General features: G+C 37.9%; 1 protein-coding gene across 2 annotated transcripts in view; it reads left to right on the top strand.

The window, feature by feature from the left end:
- tmeff2 (transmembrane protein with EGF like and two follistatin like domains 2) overlaps positions 1 to 15,707 on the top strand; it is a 303,915-nt gene that overhangs the window by 248,075 nt on the left and 40,133 nt on the right. Inside the window, exon 10 of one of the 2 annotated variants that reach the window (XM_031892429.1) lies at positions 5,404 to 5,923. The exons of the other annotated variant lie outside the window; for it this stretch is intronic. Coding sequence (XP_031748289.1) covers positions 5,404 to 5,416 — 13 coding nt within the window. The 3' untranslated portion in view covers positions 5,417 to 5,923. Of the gene's footprint in view, positions 1 to 5,403; positions 5,924 to 15,707 lie in introns of those variants that run through there. 2 annotated transcript variants of the gene reach the window in all.

Raw genomic sequence — 15,707 nt, forward strand, 5'->3', positions numbered from 1 at the left:
CAAATTCATCTTAAGCATGGTAATAACCATTCAGATTGTATGTGCCACAAACTTCTGTTCTACACCTACACTGTAATGAGATCCCTACATATCAAGGCCTAACACCAGAGTTGTTTCTGCACTCGGCAAAGTCACTGTTATGTTCATACAGTGCCAGTGTTTATTACAAAAACACACAGTAACTAAACATACACATTTTGGTTTGAATAATTAGTCTTCTAATTAACACACTTTCAAGAGAAAGTTAAACACATTAATGAGGTATATTATCAAGTGACTGATGCACTCAACTTACAACAAAAGTGTGAGGCGTTGAGCCGATCATGCACTTTTCTCCCCTGTGGTTGGTTATCCCAGCACCTCCCAACATACCCCTCAATCTTAGGTTCCAGATCATCATCAATGTCTCTAAAACTTTAATGGAGGAATAGAGCTCCCCCAGTGATTGAGAGGCATCAGATGCACGACATGAGCACCCCAAACAGGCGCTCAATGACATTGCGCATCTTCCGGTGGGCCCTGTTGTACCTACGTTTGGTAAGTGTGCGGGGAAAATGGACAGGGGTTATCAGCCAAGGCAGAACCCCATATCCTGCATCTCCTAGACCAAAGAAAAAAACGCTTTTACAAAACTACCATTTCCAAGATGCCTAGTCATTTTGTCAATTCAAGGTTTAAATATTCACACTCACATATCAAATTTGCAACAATGAATTCCAACACAAACAAGGGTAAGTAACCTGGAGCATAATATGGATCTGAATGTTGTTACTATTAAGAACTGACATGATTTTATGGTGAAATTGAAATTAAAATAATATTAAGCCAGTTGCATGCAAATATAAGTAGCAGGTGTGATTCCATGAGCAATAGACTGGAGCTAGCAGTCACATACATTGCTTTCAAGACAGCACGTCTTTAATGGGAATCATGGAATTTGATATTAAAAAATGGTTAAAGTACTTACCCACCGGCCAGCCCTGCGGCATTTCTCCTTGAGTGAAACGCCCGTAGAGAGCTGACTGATGCATCGTGGACACTTCCAGGAAAACCAGATCTCATACTCATGATCTGCTGGTGGGAATCACACACGAACTGGACGTTGATGGAATGGGTGCGCTCCTGATGATGTCTAAGTGGTGCAAGCGGAAAATGAGTGCAATCAATGACTTCCAGGCAATTGGGAAAACGGCCAATGAGGTAAAGTCCCTCTTTATTCTTATCCACTCTGCCTCGGTTGGCTCATGCCAATGAGGTGCGGAGACCGGTTGGAAACAGCCAGTGCCCAGATAATGCAAAACCAAAAGCAGTTTGCACACCCGAGCAGGGCCTGAGACAGTGTCGTCACAGGATCCAGATCCCGCTTTACAAGATTATAGACCTGGAGAATGGCAGCACATATCAGGCGGTACATCCGCACCACCTCATCATCAGACAGATCGTAGAGGGAAGGGGTAGCCTTCCAGAATTGACGAGGCTGTCTAATCCTAACACTTGGAAAAGTTGTAGCTGGCTTCTGTTGCCGCTGACCTTGGTGGTCCTGTTAATGCTCCTTTGCCCTTTCTTCAAAAAAATGAAAGACAAAGGGCAGTAGAGGAAGCAGGAAGTCAGGAATTGCTCCTGGATTCTCCATATTGGACAAACTAAACTTCTGGGGAGGGTTTTTTTTTGCCTTTGGCAGTCTTTAACCAGTATTCTTTGCAGTCTTTCCTGTATCTATCTGAAAATCTAAGGGCAGCCTGTAAATTACTATTTTATTTTTTTTTTCTTCATGTTAAACAGAATTCACTCAGAAACCACTAAACTTTACCTTGAAAACAGAAAAAAAACTTATGGGTTTAACTTCTACTTGAAAGTGTGTAACAAACCACACGTGTTTAATTCCCCTTGAAAGTGTTTAGCAAACCACCAATTTTTCGTTTGACAGGGAAGATTTTCAAACTGCTGTCACACTTACAGCTTTGAAGCTACACCCCCCAAACTTGAATAATATAATAATGGGGTTGCCTCAAATAAAACAGCAACATTTGTTGGATGACCCCCAAAGTGAGAGGGACCAAGAACAGCCAATCAAATTTTACCCATTGACTGCTGCCATTCTCACAGTATTAACACTAGGGTCACTAGGGGACTGCATTTTTAGGTTTTAAAAAGTGGGTTGAGCCACCAACAGCCAATCAGATTTCATCCATTGAATTTTATTGGTTTAAATTTAAAATGCTGTCATTCTCACACTATTTATGCCAGGGTGCCCACTGTTTGTCACTGTGTGACATCGACTTAAGGTTAGAAAAAGTAGGCACAACCACCAATCACAATTTACCTATTGACTTTTATTGGTTTAAATTTAAACTGATGCCGTTCTTTAACAATTAAACCTAGGGTCCCTAAACTTTGCAAAGTTAGTCACTGGGTAACTGCAGTTCCAGGTTAAAAAAAGGGGGCAGAGTCACCAACGGCCAATCAGATGTCACTTTTTGCTGGTATTCAGACACTATTAAAACCAGTGTCCCCAAACATTGCACAGTGGTCCAAGGTTAGAAAAAGTGGGCAACAGATCAGATTTCATTCAGTGACTTCACGTTTTTCAACCCAACATGAAGTTTGTTCTCAAACTTCCCTTTCTAGTTTATTTATACAATTTAGCTAAATATAAAGATACTTGTGGAGGACAACTTGCCTCCATCATGTCTCCAAACATCATCTATTTCCCCCTGTTGTTGGTCACCTGTGAGATAGCAACATTTTAGAGTAAAAATATGGATTTACATTACTTGGTAAAATCAGTGTGCAATGGGCTTACAAGAGTGATATGCATAGGAATAGCCAAACTTACACTCCATTGAAGACATTTGACATATTTACACAGGTAAATGGAATAACTATTCAAGAGTAGAACTATTCAATACATGTTTGTTGGTTAACAGTAACAAATTTATGTGAAATGTTTAACTTTTGATCTTTTTGATACGGTCACTGACCTAAATTGCTTCATTAGGATATTAGAAAAACTTGATAAATTTACTCCTTTATTCTGTAAGGATAATACTTCCAAATAATTTCAATCAAAATTTTCCTTTTTTCAATATGTTGTGTCTATTTTAACTTAAGAGGATTTACAAAGATAAACATATTCAAATGTTGGTAGAGTTGGTACTGATAAATGATTTCTCTTTTTGAACATTAAGTAGAATGTGAACTAACACAATTACATTATGAAACACTACAATAATCTCAGTAAACTGTTCTTTAAGCCATCAAGGGCCTTCCTTCCATCGAAACTGAGATTATCAGTCAATCTAAAATATAATTTTTTGCCTAATAAACGAAAACATAATTCTAAGCAACTTTGCAATATACAGTACATTCATTACAAATTTGCAATGGTTTTCTACTTATTTGTTTATATAATTGTTCTTAAAAGTAGTGTTTGCCAGTCCTTTTCTATTTTCTGTCCTGGTGGCTCTGGCGTTTGAAAACACCAGCAAATTAACAGACCTTCCTTGCTGGAGGAGGCTGACCTTTGCAACATTGTTTTAAAGGTACCAACCAGGAATTCAGCAAATGCTGCTTTCAATAGCAATTATATTTTCAAATAACTTTTAAATTCACATTAGAGAGTTAATGCAGTTTACCAACTATTGACTAATAATCCCACACACAAGTTTAATAAGGAAATTGATCAACTTTTAGCAGAAGCTTTAGATTTTAATACAATTATGAATGGGATTGCAGAATTTCTGAAAGCTGAAAATCCAAAGGTGGCTATTTTTTTCCTATATTGCAAAAGTTCATTGGACACCCGATAATTGCCAGAATAGGATCACAAGGGAAACACATGTGAATATATTGATTTCTATTTACAACCACTGGTTTTGCGCTTACCAAGCTACTAAAATGGTAGTGGACATTTAATTCATACTCTTGATATTTTTATATGGAACAAAGACCTTGGGGCACATTTACTAATCCACAAATCCGAATGGGAAAAATTCGGATTGGAAAATGAACATTTTGCGACTTTTTGTATTTTTTGGGATTTTTTTTATCGCCGTTACGACTTTTTCGTAAATTGTCGCGACTTTTTCGTAATCATTAAGACTTGCGCGAATTGTCGCGACTTTTTCGTAGCCGTTACGATTTGCTCGTATAGTGTCTCGACTTTTTCGTATTGAGCGCTCGTAAACGGCGGGCAAACCTTTCAGACTTTGCATGATTTTGGAAGCCTCCCATAGGACTCAATGGCACTCTGCAGCTCCAACCTGGCCCAAGGAAAGTCACGATACTGAAGCTTGAATGAATCCGAAACTTTCGTACTCGGCGCGGCGGCTACAAAAAAGTCGCGACAATTCGCGCAAGTCGTAATGGCTACGAAAAAGTCGCAACAATTTAAGAAAAAATCGCAAAATACCGATCATTATGAAAAAAACGCATTTGGACGCTTTTCGGACGTTCGTGGATTAGTAAATGTGCCCCCTTAAGTGGATGTTGTGTCACTTTATTCTAGTAAATCATATAATTTAGGCTTAAAGGAGAACAAAAGGCAAAGTCACTTGGGCACCCCCAAGTGACTTTAATCGCCTACCTTGTACCCCGGGCTGGTTCCCCTGTTAGGAGAAAACAGCACCAGTCCAGGGTACCAGTAGCGAGCGCTTCCTTCCTCCTGCTTCCTTTTCCTGCAAACGGCAGTGGTCGGTGCATGCGCAGTAGAGTGAAAAGCCGACTTTTCTGTTAAAGTTCGGCTTTTCACTCTACTGCGCATGCGCGCGTGTGAGCGAATCAGGAAGGAGGAAGCGCTGCAGCTACCCGGGCTGTTCTCTTCTAACAGGGGCACCAGCCCGGGGTACAAGGTAGGCAATTTATGTCACTTGGGGGTGCCTAACATTTTTTATTTGTTCTAATTATTAAGATTATGATAACATGTCAAAAGAACTAAAAAAAACAGGTTTCTTGACAGGGAATACACAGAAACAGTCCTTGAAAAAACTTTTTTAAGAGCTGCAAACATACAAAATATAGGAGGAGTGACGGTGATCCACAAAATAATCTGAGGTTCTAACTTGCATTTTGATTTACAGTCCACAATTTTCAAAAATCAGACAGATTATAAATAAGAAACCAGTAATATTACAAACAAATCATATCCTTAAGGTTTTGAAGGGTGGTTATAGACTTGTTACTAGAAGGACAAGAACTTTCGGGGACAGACTTTTCACAAGTTTAACAGCTTCTGCAATACAGAAAGATACTTGGTTACCTGCCAAAGGATACTTCAAATGTGGATCTAATAAATGTATCATGTGCACGTACATACAAAAAACTCAAGAAAATACATGAGCATATAAGTAATATTGACAATTTTGCTGGATTCGTTATTATTATAGGTCACTCTTATATTTTCAGTAATAGGTATTGAGAAGTTATCACCGAATCCTAGAGGAGGTGACATGGTTGCAAACTTGTTGAGGAAGGAAGCAAAATGGATTTTCTATCTCAATACCAGACCAGAGGGATTTCATTTGGAATTTGATGTTTCATGTTCCATTTAAAGACGTATATATCTTTAATATTAATAGCTATGCTTGAAATAGTAGTAACAATACTGCACCTTTAGCTTCCTGTAACATAAGTGAACTATATATACTTGTATACTGTGGAATGTAAATTGCAACAAATTATTATTTTAATTTACTGATGGCTCTTTGTTAGCCTATGTGTGATTGGTGTTTTGTATTCTGTATATGATTGGCTGTTTAATAGTAGTCTTCTGATTGGATCAAATTAAATTATACTGTATACTGTGTAAAGCTAGTTTGTTATTAGCCTATGACTAAGTATGTATAGTATATGACTATGTCGGCTTGAAACGCTTCAGGCATATTTTTACATGATATGAACTTTTAAATAAAATAACGACAGCATTTACTGATTGAAATATTTTTAAGACCGATTAAAAAACATTTTTGTGTTTGCAAACCAGTTCGGGCTGTGCCGAACTGTAGTAAAACTAACATAAGTTTCTCCTCAGTTAGTCTCTGAAATTAGTAAGAATACTAGCAACCCTTCCCTTTCTTCATTTACTAAAAACGGATTTTAGTAAATGTGCCCCATAATGTAATGTTTTGAGGACACCAGTTTTGAAGTAAATTATACGATTCTCCTGGTCTCAGTTTCATATACTTTCAGTTTCTGATTTATATTAGTCCATATGGCAATATAAGGATACTGAGCAAACCTTTTGCTTAGATAGCTTCCAGGAAGTACATTGATAAGTTTTGCTCATATGTGCACCCTGGACATCCATCATGTTCTGTACCCTGATGGGCAAAAGTGTACAGCCTAGGACAATCAGGGGAAACCCCCAAACTTTTGTAACTTTAAGATTACTTCAGAGCTGCAAACTAACATCATAGCCACACAATAATAGCTATGAGCAGGCTAGTATTGCATTACATAGCATAAATTGCAAACAAATGGCTACAGAAGTAGCGAATTTAATAAACCCCACAATTGAAAAATGAATTGAATTGGCAGTTAAAAGCCTACAGTCAGAAATTAATAAAGTAGCAGAACAACTTACCTCACACAATGCTGCACTGTCAGAAATGGAGGAAAAGGATTTCTTTTTTGGAAGTCAATTCTTCCTCAGATAAGTAAAAAATACAGGTTCTGGAAAAAAAAATCTCTGACTTAGAAAACAAAACTGAAGACCTTGAGAATAAGTCCAAAAGGAATAACTTGCGCTTTGCAGGCATACCAGAGCATTATAAACAGGTCTCTCTTATTAAATTAATATCACAATAGCTTCCTAAATCTGCAAAATGATATTACTTCCTTAAAAATAGAAGGAGCTGAGAACAGTCCTGCTAAAATTCCTGATCTATTCGGATAAATCTCTAATCCTTCAGAGATATAAACAAACCAGAAACATCTTTTTAGAAAAAGACAAAAACTCAATGTTTCAAGATTTCTCTACTACTCTCTCAAAAAAAAGGCAGATTTTTTGAAATGTCTGTCAAATGTTTTTACACAATGAGGTAAAGTTGCATTGTTATATCCTGCCATTCTAAAATGTTCCTGTCATCGGGTGTGCATTTAAAGAAACTGAGAGATTTGTATATGATTTAATCACACAATTGGGAAAATCTACCTCTCAGCTGAAAAAGTGTCTCTCTAATTCAAAAGGGCAATTCACTGCTGAAAGTAAAGATACCTCAAGAGTTCATACCTCTCACATTTCCAGAAAAGTCAGTCCGTTTAAAAAAAGGGACCGGAATAATCACATTTCTCAGCCCAGTTCCAGATCTCCGCTTGACGACAATATCTCCTCACCTTATCATTCACTGATGGATGGTGACTTAACCTATGCTTTGTTTGGAGACAACATTTATTTAATCTATACTGCATGTATTATGCAGGTCTAAATGTATATGCTTGAGGGGGGTAAGGAGCAGTGTTTCACTGGTTAGATTCTTTATAAAGAGTTTATTTGGCTTCTAATCCACTTAAGGAAAAAAACAAAGTAGTGTGATTCAATTCACTTACTTAAATTGTTATTTAATGATGTTCTGTCATTATATGTTTTTCCTAATTTTGTTATTTATTTTACTTTTCCTTTCAAATTATTTATATGTTCACCATCCTACTGTTGTTATTGATAACTATCTAGATAAAGCTAGTCTAATGTTGATGTCTCAGGTTTTATACACGCCATTCTTTCAGTATGGGACGTTATGGAACATTAATGGCATCAATTCAGCGATAAAACATAAAATAATTTTACAAGAACTAAAAAATATGATACTGATATTGCACTCCTACAGGAAACAACACTTAAATGATGAAGAAAACCAGCAACTATGTTCTTCTTGGGTTGCTGATATCATCCCTGAATAAATACAAAGTTGGAGGACCAGATGGTCTATCTGGACCTTTCTATAAGTGTTTAATTAATGAAATTTCACCTTTTCTTACAGAATTATATAATTTCATCATTAATCAAAAGCAATTTGTACCCTCCAGTCTCAATTCATATACTGCTCAAACAAGGAAAGGATCCAACCATTACATCCTTGTACAGACTCATTGCTCTGATCAACCAGGATGTGAAGATATTGACAAAAATTATTGCAAACTGACTATCTATAGTAACATAGTAGTAGTAGTAGTAAGTTGGGTTGAAAAAAGACATATGTCCATCACGTTCAACCATAATGCCTATTTATAACCTGCCTAACTACTAGTTGATCCAGAGGAAGGCAAAAAACCCCACCTGAAGCCTCTCTAATTTGCCGCAGAGGGGAAAAAATTCCTTCCTGACTCCAAGATGGCAATCGGACCAGTCCCTGGATCAACTTGTACTAAGAGCTATCTCCCATAACCCTGTATTCCCTCACTTGCTAAGAATCCATCCAGCCCCTTCTTAAAGGAACAGTAACACCAAAAAATAAAAGAGCTTTAAAGTAATAAAAATATAATGCACTGTTGCCCTGCACTGGTAAAATTGGTGTGTTTGCTACAGTAACCCTACTATAATTTATATAATAAGCTGCTGTGTAGCCACGGGGGCAGCCATTCCAGCTGGAAAAAAGGAGAAAAGGCACAGGTTACATAGCAGATAACAGATAAGTTCTGTAGAATACAATAGTGTTTTATCTGTTATCTGCTATGTGCCTGTGCCTTTTCTCCTTTGAATGGCTGCCTCCATGGCTACACAGCAGCTTATTTATATAGATTATAGCAGACTTTCTGAAGTAAACACAACTTTTACCAGTACAGGGCATCAGCATATTATATTTTTATTATAGTTTTATACACTTTCATTTTTTGGTGTTACTGTTCCTTTAAAGTTATATAATGTATCAGCCAGCACAACTGATTCGGGGAGGGAATTCCACAACTTCACAGCTCTCACAGTAAAATACCCTTTCCGAATATTTAAATGGAACCTCCCTTCTTCTAAACGGAGTGGGTGCCCTCGTGTCCGTTGGAAGGACCTACTGGTAAATAAAACATTAGAAAGGTTATTATATGATCCCCTTATATATTTATACATAGTTATCATGTCACCTCTTAAGCGCCTCTTCTCCAGTGTAAACAGACCCAACTTGGCCAGTCTTTCCTCATAACTGAGACTTTCCATACCCTTTACCAACTTTGTTGCCCTTCTCTGGACCCTCTCTAACTCAGTCATGTCCCGTTTGAGCACTGGAGACCAGGACTGAACAGCATATTCTATATGGGGCCTTACCAGCGCTCTGTAAAGGGGAAGAATAACACCCTCCTCCCGTAAATCTATACCCCTTTTAATACAGCTCAAAACCTTGTTTGCCCGTGCAGCTGCTGCCTGGCTCCCAAAGTACTCCCAAAGCTCATTTCCCCGGAACAAAATGGATTCGTCAAGGGGAGATCAGGCACTAAAAACTTAAGAACCCTAAATAAAGTAATCAACTCAGCTAAAACTAATAAAATTCCAATCTCATTGGTGGGAATTGATGCATAGAAAGCTTTCGACAATATTTTAAGGTCCTTTTATTGACTTAATTCATTTATTATATTCAGCCCCATCTATTTACCCTATTATTCAACCTATCCTTGGAACCTTTAATTAGAATGCTAAAGATTGCTGATTGCTTGCCTGGCTTATCAATAAATAACGTAAAAGTTCAACTAACAGCTTTTGCTGACGACTTACTCCTGATTGTCAAGGAACCAAATAAAAACCATACCAACATACAGTATTTTCTATTAACCAATGTTATGAGGTTATCTCTGGATTTAAAATAAACCTAAACAAATCTGAATTTATGGATGTACATGGTCATACTTCACCAAATATTCTAAAGAAATTAGGATTGGGCAAAAGTCTTTCAAGTATTAAATATCTTGGAATATACTTACCGACTGATCTCCAAAGGCTTTACTCCTAAAATAATTTAGCTGTGTTAACACACATCATTTCTTTATTTCATAAATAAAAAAATATCCCACTGAACTTGAAGGGAAAAATAGCATTTTACAAAATGATGATCTTTCCGAAATGTATTTATACTATCATAAATCTACCTCTCTTAATCAAACATAAAAATATCAATAAGCTAAAGTCAGCCTTCCTAGAATTCCTCTGGAAAGGTAAAATTCCCAAAACAGCATTGAATTATTTGAACTATCCTAAATTTTATGGTGGTCTTGATATGTCTGATTTTAGTTCCTTTAATATATCAGCTCTAACCCGTTACATAGTAGAATGATTTTCAGAGAAGGGCAAATTTATGAATCTGCTCCTGGAACTTAAAACTAATTCTTGTGATAACATTTTGGAACTAATACACAAACCCTGAAATCTCAACCGCCTGAAACTAAAGAAAATCTTTTATTTAGAGATATGTTTGCAGTTTGGAAAAATCTTAAGTCATACAAATCCAGTTATATCTAGACTCCATACCTACCTGTGAAGATTTCTACACTGTCCAGCTCATATTATACCCCTATGTCTACCATATGGAAACAAAAAAGGAATACAGCATATAAAAGACATTATTTCACCATCTCTTAATAAAATTCTTGTTGGAAAGACTTCAGCAATAAATTTCAAATTTCTGAAAAAGAAAAAGCTCCAAATCGCTAATATCCATCTAGATTTCTTATCAATTTATAATGTTCTTCTTACTTCTGCTCTGGATAAGCTTATGGCCTCTCAATCCTATAATAGAATCAGGACTATACAAATTTTAATATAGAATAACCCGAGTCTCAAATCTCATCCACTGGATTTGACTGCAAAAAAATGGCCCACCTCTTCATACGGAAATATCCCCGTCTTAACTGTACTGTTTTGAACTCATACAGTCTGGATGGAACAAAATTATAGAGTTATTCATCTAGTGTATAAAGGTTTTAAGTTTGACTCAAAGAATAAGAATTTCCTTAATAAATGTCCCAAATATAGCATACCGCTTCCAAATATAATTCATCTATATTATATCTTTCTTTTAGAAAGACATTGAGAGCCATCTAAAATTTATTTGGACTCTAAATACCATCTGACTTCAAAATCTGCCTTACTAAACTTTTTTGAGAAGACTTCAACATAAATTCGGAAACATTTCCTACTCCATAAACTACTTATATTAGCTTCAACAAAGAGGATTATCTTCAAGAAATGAATAGGTTCAAATCCTCCTTTTTTATCATTACTGAGTTACAAGTTTTATGTACAAATGAAGCCATTGCTTTCAAATTTACATACAGAAAAAAACATACAAGATACTTTTCTAAATGGAAACTTCATATAAATAACCTTTCTCCCAAGGATAGATCTCATTTGGACTCATTACTTTATGTACCATAGTTCCATGAATACATACAAACTCCTACTAGCCTGTTCAACTGTAACAAAAATAACTATATCTAGTCTTAATCTTAGAGCTATGATTGTTGCACTCTATGTTACGCCCCCCCCATTTCTAAATGCTACTCCTCCTACAGTTTAAGGGTACAACACCCAACCTCTCTTTGCCCTATAGCGGAGCAGGTTGCTTGTGCTTTTCTAAGCGATCCTGCCCCCCATATTTTTGTGGCGCTCCAAACACCCCAATTTTTCCATTGATTTTGACAGGGAAGATTTTCAAACTGCTGCCACTCTTACAGCATTGAAACTACACTCCCCAAACTTGAATAACATAATCATGGGGTTACCCTGAATGAAACAATGATATTTGTTGGATGAGTGGGTGGGGCCAACAATGGCCAATCATATTTCACCCATTGACCTTAATGGGGAAATTGAAACTGCTGCCAATCTTACAGCTATGAGGCTATAGTCACCAAATTTGAATCACATAGTCATGGGGTCAGAATGAAAATATATTTGTTGGATGCCCAAAAGTGGGTGGAGCTGTGAACTGGCAATCAGATTTTACCTATTGGCTTGGCAGAAATTCAACCTGCTGCCATTTTCACAGTAATAACACCAGGGTCCCCAAACTTTGCAGAGTTAGGCACCAGGTAACTGTAGTTTAAGGTTAGAAAAAGTGGGCGGAGCCACCAACAGCCAATCAGATTTCCCCTATTGAATTTTATTGGTTTGATGCCAGGGTTCCCAAATTTTACACAGTCAGTCACTGGGTGACTATGTACTAAAGGTTACAAAACAGTTTCTTTCATTGTTTTCAGTGGGGAAATTTTAACTGCTGCCATACTCACATGTTTAATGTCAGGGTCCCCAAACTTTGTACAGTTGGTCTCTGGGTGAATACATTCCAAGTTTAGAAAATTGGAAGCGGCCAAAAACAGCAAATATGATTTCACCTATAGACTTCATACGTTTAAATTTAAACTGCTGCCATTCTTTAAATATTAATACTAAGGTCCCCAAACTTTGCAGATCTAGTCACCAGGTAACTGCGGTTCAGAGTTAGAAAAAGTGGGTGGAGCCACCAACAGCCAATCAGATTAGAACTATTGATTTTCAATGGGGAAATGCAACCTGCTGCCATTCTCACAGTATTAACACCAGGGTCACTAGGGGACTGCATATTTAGGTTATAAAAAGTGGGTGGAGCCACCAACAGCCGATCAGACTTCACCTATTGAATTTTCTTGGTTTCTTGGTTTCAATTTAAAATTTAATTGGTTTATATTTAAAGGAAAAGTAACGCTAAAAAATTTTAACTAAAAAATCTATTCTACCCTCCCCCAATAATTGCCCTATCCTGAAAACTATTTGTTATTTAAAATGCTTTAGAAGAAAATACCTGTTAAACTTGGCTTCCGGGCATTTGAACAAAGCCGATATGGCCATGCAGGAGAAAGTATCGGTTGAAGTTTAACTATGCGGTGATCGATTGATCGAGTCTAGCCTGACTCCTTCCTATACAGAAGGAAGGCTAGACTCCATCAGTCAATCGCCGCATAGTGAACGTTTCTCCTGAAACTTTCCCTGCATCGCCATATCGCCTTTGTTGAAATGACCGGAAGCCAAGTTTTTTACAGGTATTTTCTTCTAAAGCATTATAAATAACAAATAGTTTTTAGGATAGGGCAATTATTGGGGGAGGGTAGAATATATTTTTTAGTTAAAAATTTTTAGCATTACTTTTCCTTTAAACTGATGCCATTATTTAAGTATTAATTCCAGTGTTGTTAAACTTTCCAAAGTTAGTCACTGGGTATTTGCCATTCAAAGTTAGAAAAAGTGGGTGGAGCCGCCAACAGCCAATCACATTTCACCTATTTACTTTCAATGGTGAAGTGTAAAATGCAGTCCACAATTTTTATTCTTGAGTCCCCAAACTTTGCAAAGTTGGTCACTGGGGGACTGCAGTTCAAAAATAGGAAAAGTGGGTTGGGCCACTAATAGACAATCACCCATTGAATTTTATTGGTTAAATTTAAAATGCTGCCATTCTAACACTATTTATGCTAGGGTGCCCACTGTTTGTCACTGGGTGACTTTGACTCAAGGTTAGAAAAAGTGGGCACACCGACCAACCATGAATCCCAATTAACCAATTGACTTTTATTGGTTTAAATTTAAACTGTTGCCATTCTTTAACTATTGATCCTAGGGTCCCTAAACTTTGCAGAGTTAGTCACTGGGTAGGGTAACTGCAGTTCCAGGTTAGAAAAAGTGGGCGGAGCCACCAACCGCCAATCAGATGTCACTCGTTGACTTTCAGTGGGGAAATTGCTGCACAATGGGCATCAAACCATTCAGTGGACCCTTGCCTTTATATATTTAGGATGTTTCTAATGCTATGTAGGAAATAAGCTTGAAAGTGGAAGCTTTAAGGCATTTTTTAGGTATTTCATCAAAAACAACAATTTTGTAAAAGCATTGCGACTCCATAGTCTGGAGAAGAAAGACAAGGGTACACATTTTGAATTCACCCAAATGTGTACTTTCCAAAAATATATGGTTCTAGGAGGTTAACATTTTTTGTATATTTACCCCACAAATGCAATAAATGTGTTGAATTTTCAGTAGCTGAAGTGATCTTCAGGGTCATTTGTATGCACTAACTTCCTTTTGGAGTCCTTAGATGCCAGATACTTTGGTGATCATATGCACCATGGGCATAAAACTATTCCGTGGACCCTTGGCTTTACCCTTGGCTTTCATGGTTATGATGTTTTTTCTTGGTAACTAATGCTATGTGCGAGAAAAGGTTCTTGAAAGTGGAAAATTTGATGTGATTTTCAGGTATTTTATTAAAACCGACAATTTTGGGAAAGCATTTCGACTCCATACTTTGGAGTACAAAGATATGGGTACCCATTTTAAATACACCTGAATTTGTACTCTCCAAAAACATATGGTTTTGGGGGGGGGGCCAGTACATTTTTTTACCACATTAAAAATGCAGCAAATGTGTTGAATTTTCAGTAGCCGATATATTATTCAAATTGCAGGCGAGTAGTTTATTGTCAAAGTCAATCACGCCTCCTTTAAAAATGAGATGATTAATTGAATAAATTAGAACTGTTACTCAAATTAAAGTGCACTTATATATGGATAAGTTCGGGGGATACTGAGCATAGTAAGTATTCTATTGACCACTGGTCAGCAAACACAGTTAACCAACCAGCAGACAACATCTCAGTGTACTCCGCTTGGATGCGGGAACACACCAGCAACAGAAACAATACCTCTGCTGACAGAGGGTTTCCACCTTCGAAACCCTGCTTTCTGGACTTGTAAATGGCTAGTTTGTCCAAAGTTAGGACATAGCACTCCTCAGCTGACAGGTAGGCAGGTAGCTGACCTTGGTCTCCTGTGGCATGTCTACTTGTAAAGGACCTTCCATAAGGCCTGAACTTTTTGACCAGTTGATCCAAGCAGATGAGGCAGCAGCGTAGACCTCTTGGGACTTTCATGCCCGGTCAAGATGAGATAGGTCCTGGGCCACGAAGATTACCATAGGCTTGCAGAGTACTGGTACTACTGGTAATACTGGTAATACTCTGTCAAATGCCTTCTCTTGATAGAAAGACCCTCCAAGCAAAATTCAGCAAATCTAAGACCAGAAAAAAGTTATCAAAAATTGTACGCACGGGGACTCTGTAGGACTGGTCTGGGTGACTCACCACCTCTGCTAGCACAGACTTGAGCCTGAGTGAGATAGTGTCAGGACCTGCCTGTACTCGAACTCCGGACTCTATGTTAGGCAGGTTCTGCATTACCTCACTGTGCCACTGGAGACCTTGGGCATCCAGCCCTAAACATTATGTTCACCCCTCTTGCTTCATTGTTCAGGCTCACCTCCTCCTCCCTTAGTAAACCCGGGTGGTTGTAATTGGACAATTAACGGGCTTTATAAGCCAGTTACCCCTGGTTGCTTGTTCATTAAGCTCTTCTGTGATCCTGTGACCATACCTGCCTGACTCCTGCCTGGTTCCTGCCCCTGTTCCTGTCTGACTCCTGTCTGATTCCTGCCTGGTTCTGTTCGCTTCACCCCGTTCCTCGTCTCCTGTTCCTTACCTCTGATGGATCTCCCGGTATTGACCTCGGCCTGTTTATTTGACTGCTCCCTTTCCTGGTCCTTCACATGGCAGTGGGCACCAACGGGTTAATCCCCACGTCAGGTGAAGGACAGGAAATGACTCTCCAAATAAATTTTCTCCCCGCCCTCCATCCGGTCTCCTATTTTTTCCTGTGGTCAGGAAAAGCTCACCCCAATCCGGCGGACCTGGCTCTACCGCTGATG

The sequence above is a fragment of the Xenopus tropicalis genome, chromosome 9 (assembly GCF_000004195.4).
Source record: "Xenopus tropicalis strain Nigerian chromosome 9, UCB_Xtro_10.0, whole genome shotgun sequence".
In the NCBI taxonomy this organism is placed as follows: domain Eukaryota; kingdom Metazoa; phylum Chordata; class Amphibia; order Anura; family Pipidae; genus Xenopus; species Xenopus tropicalis.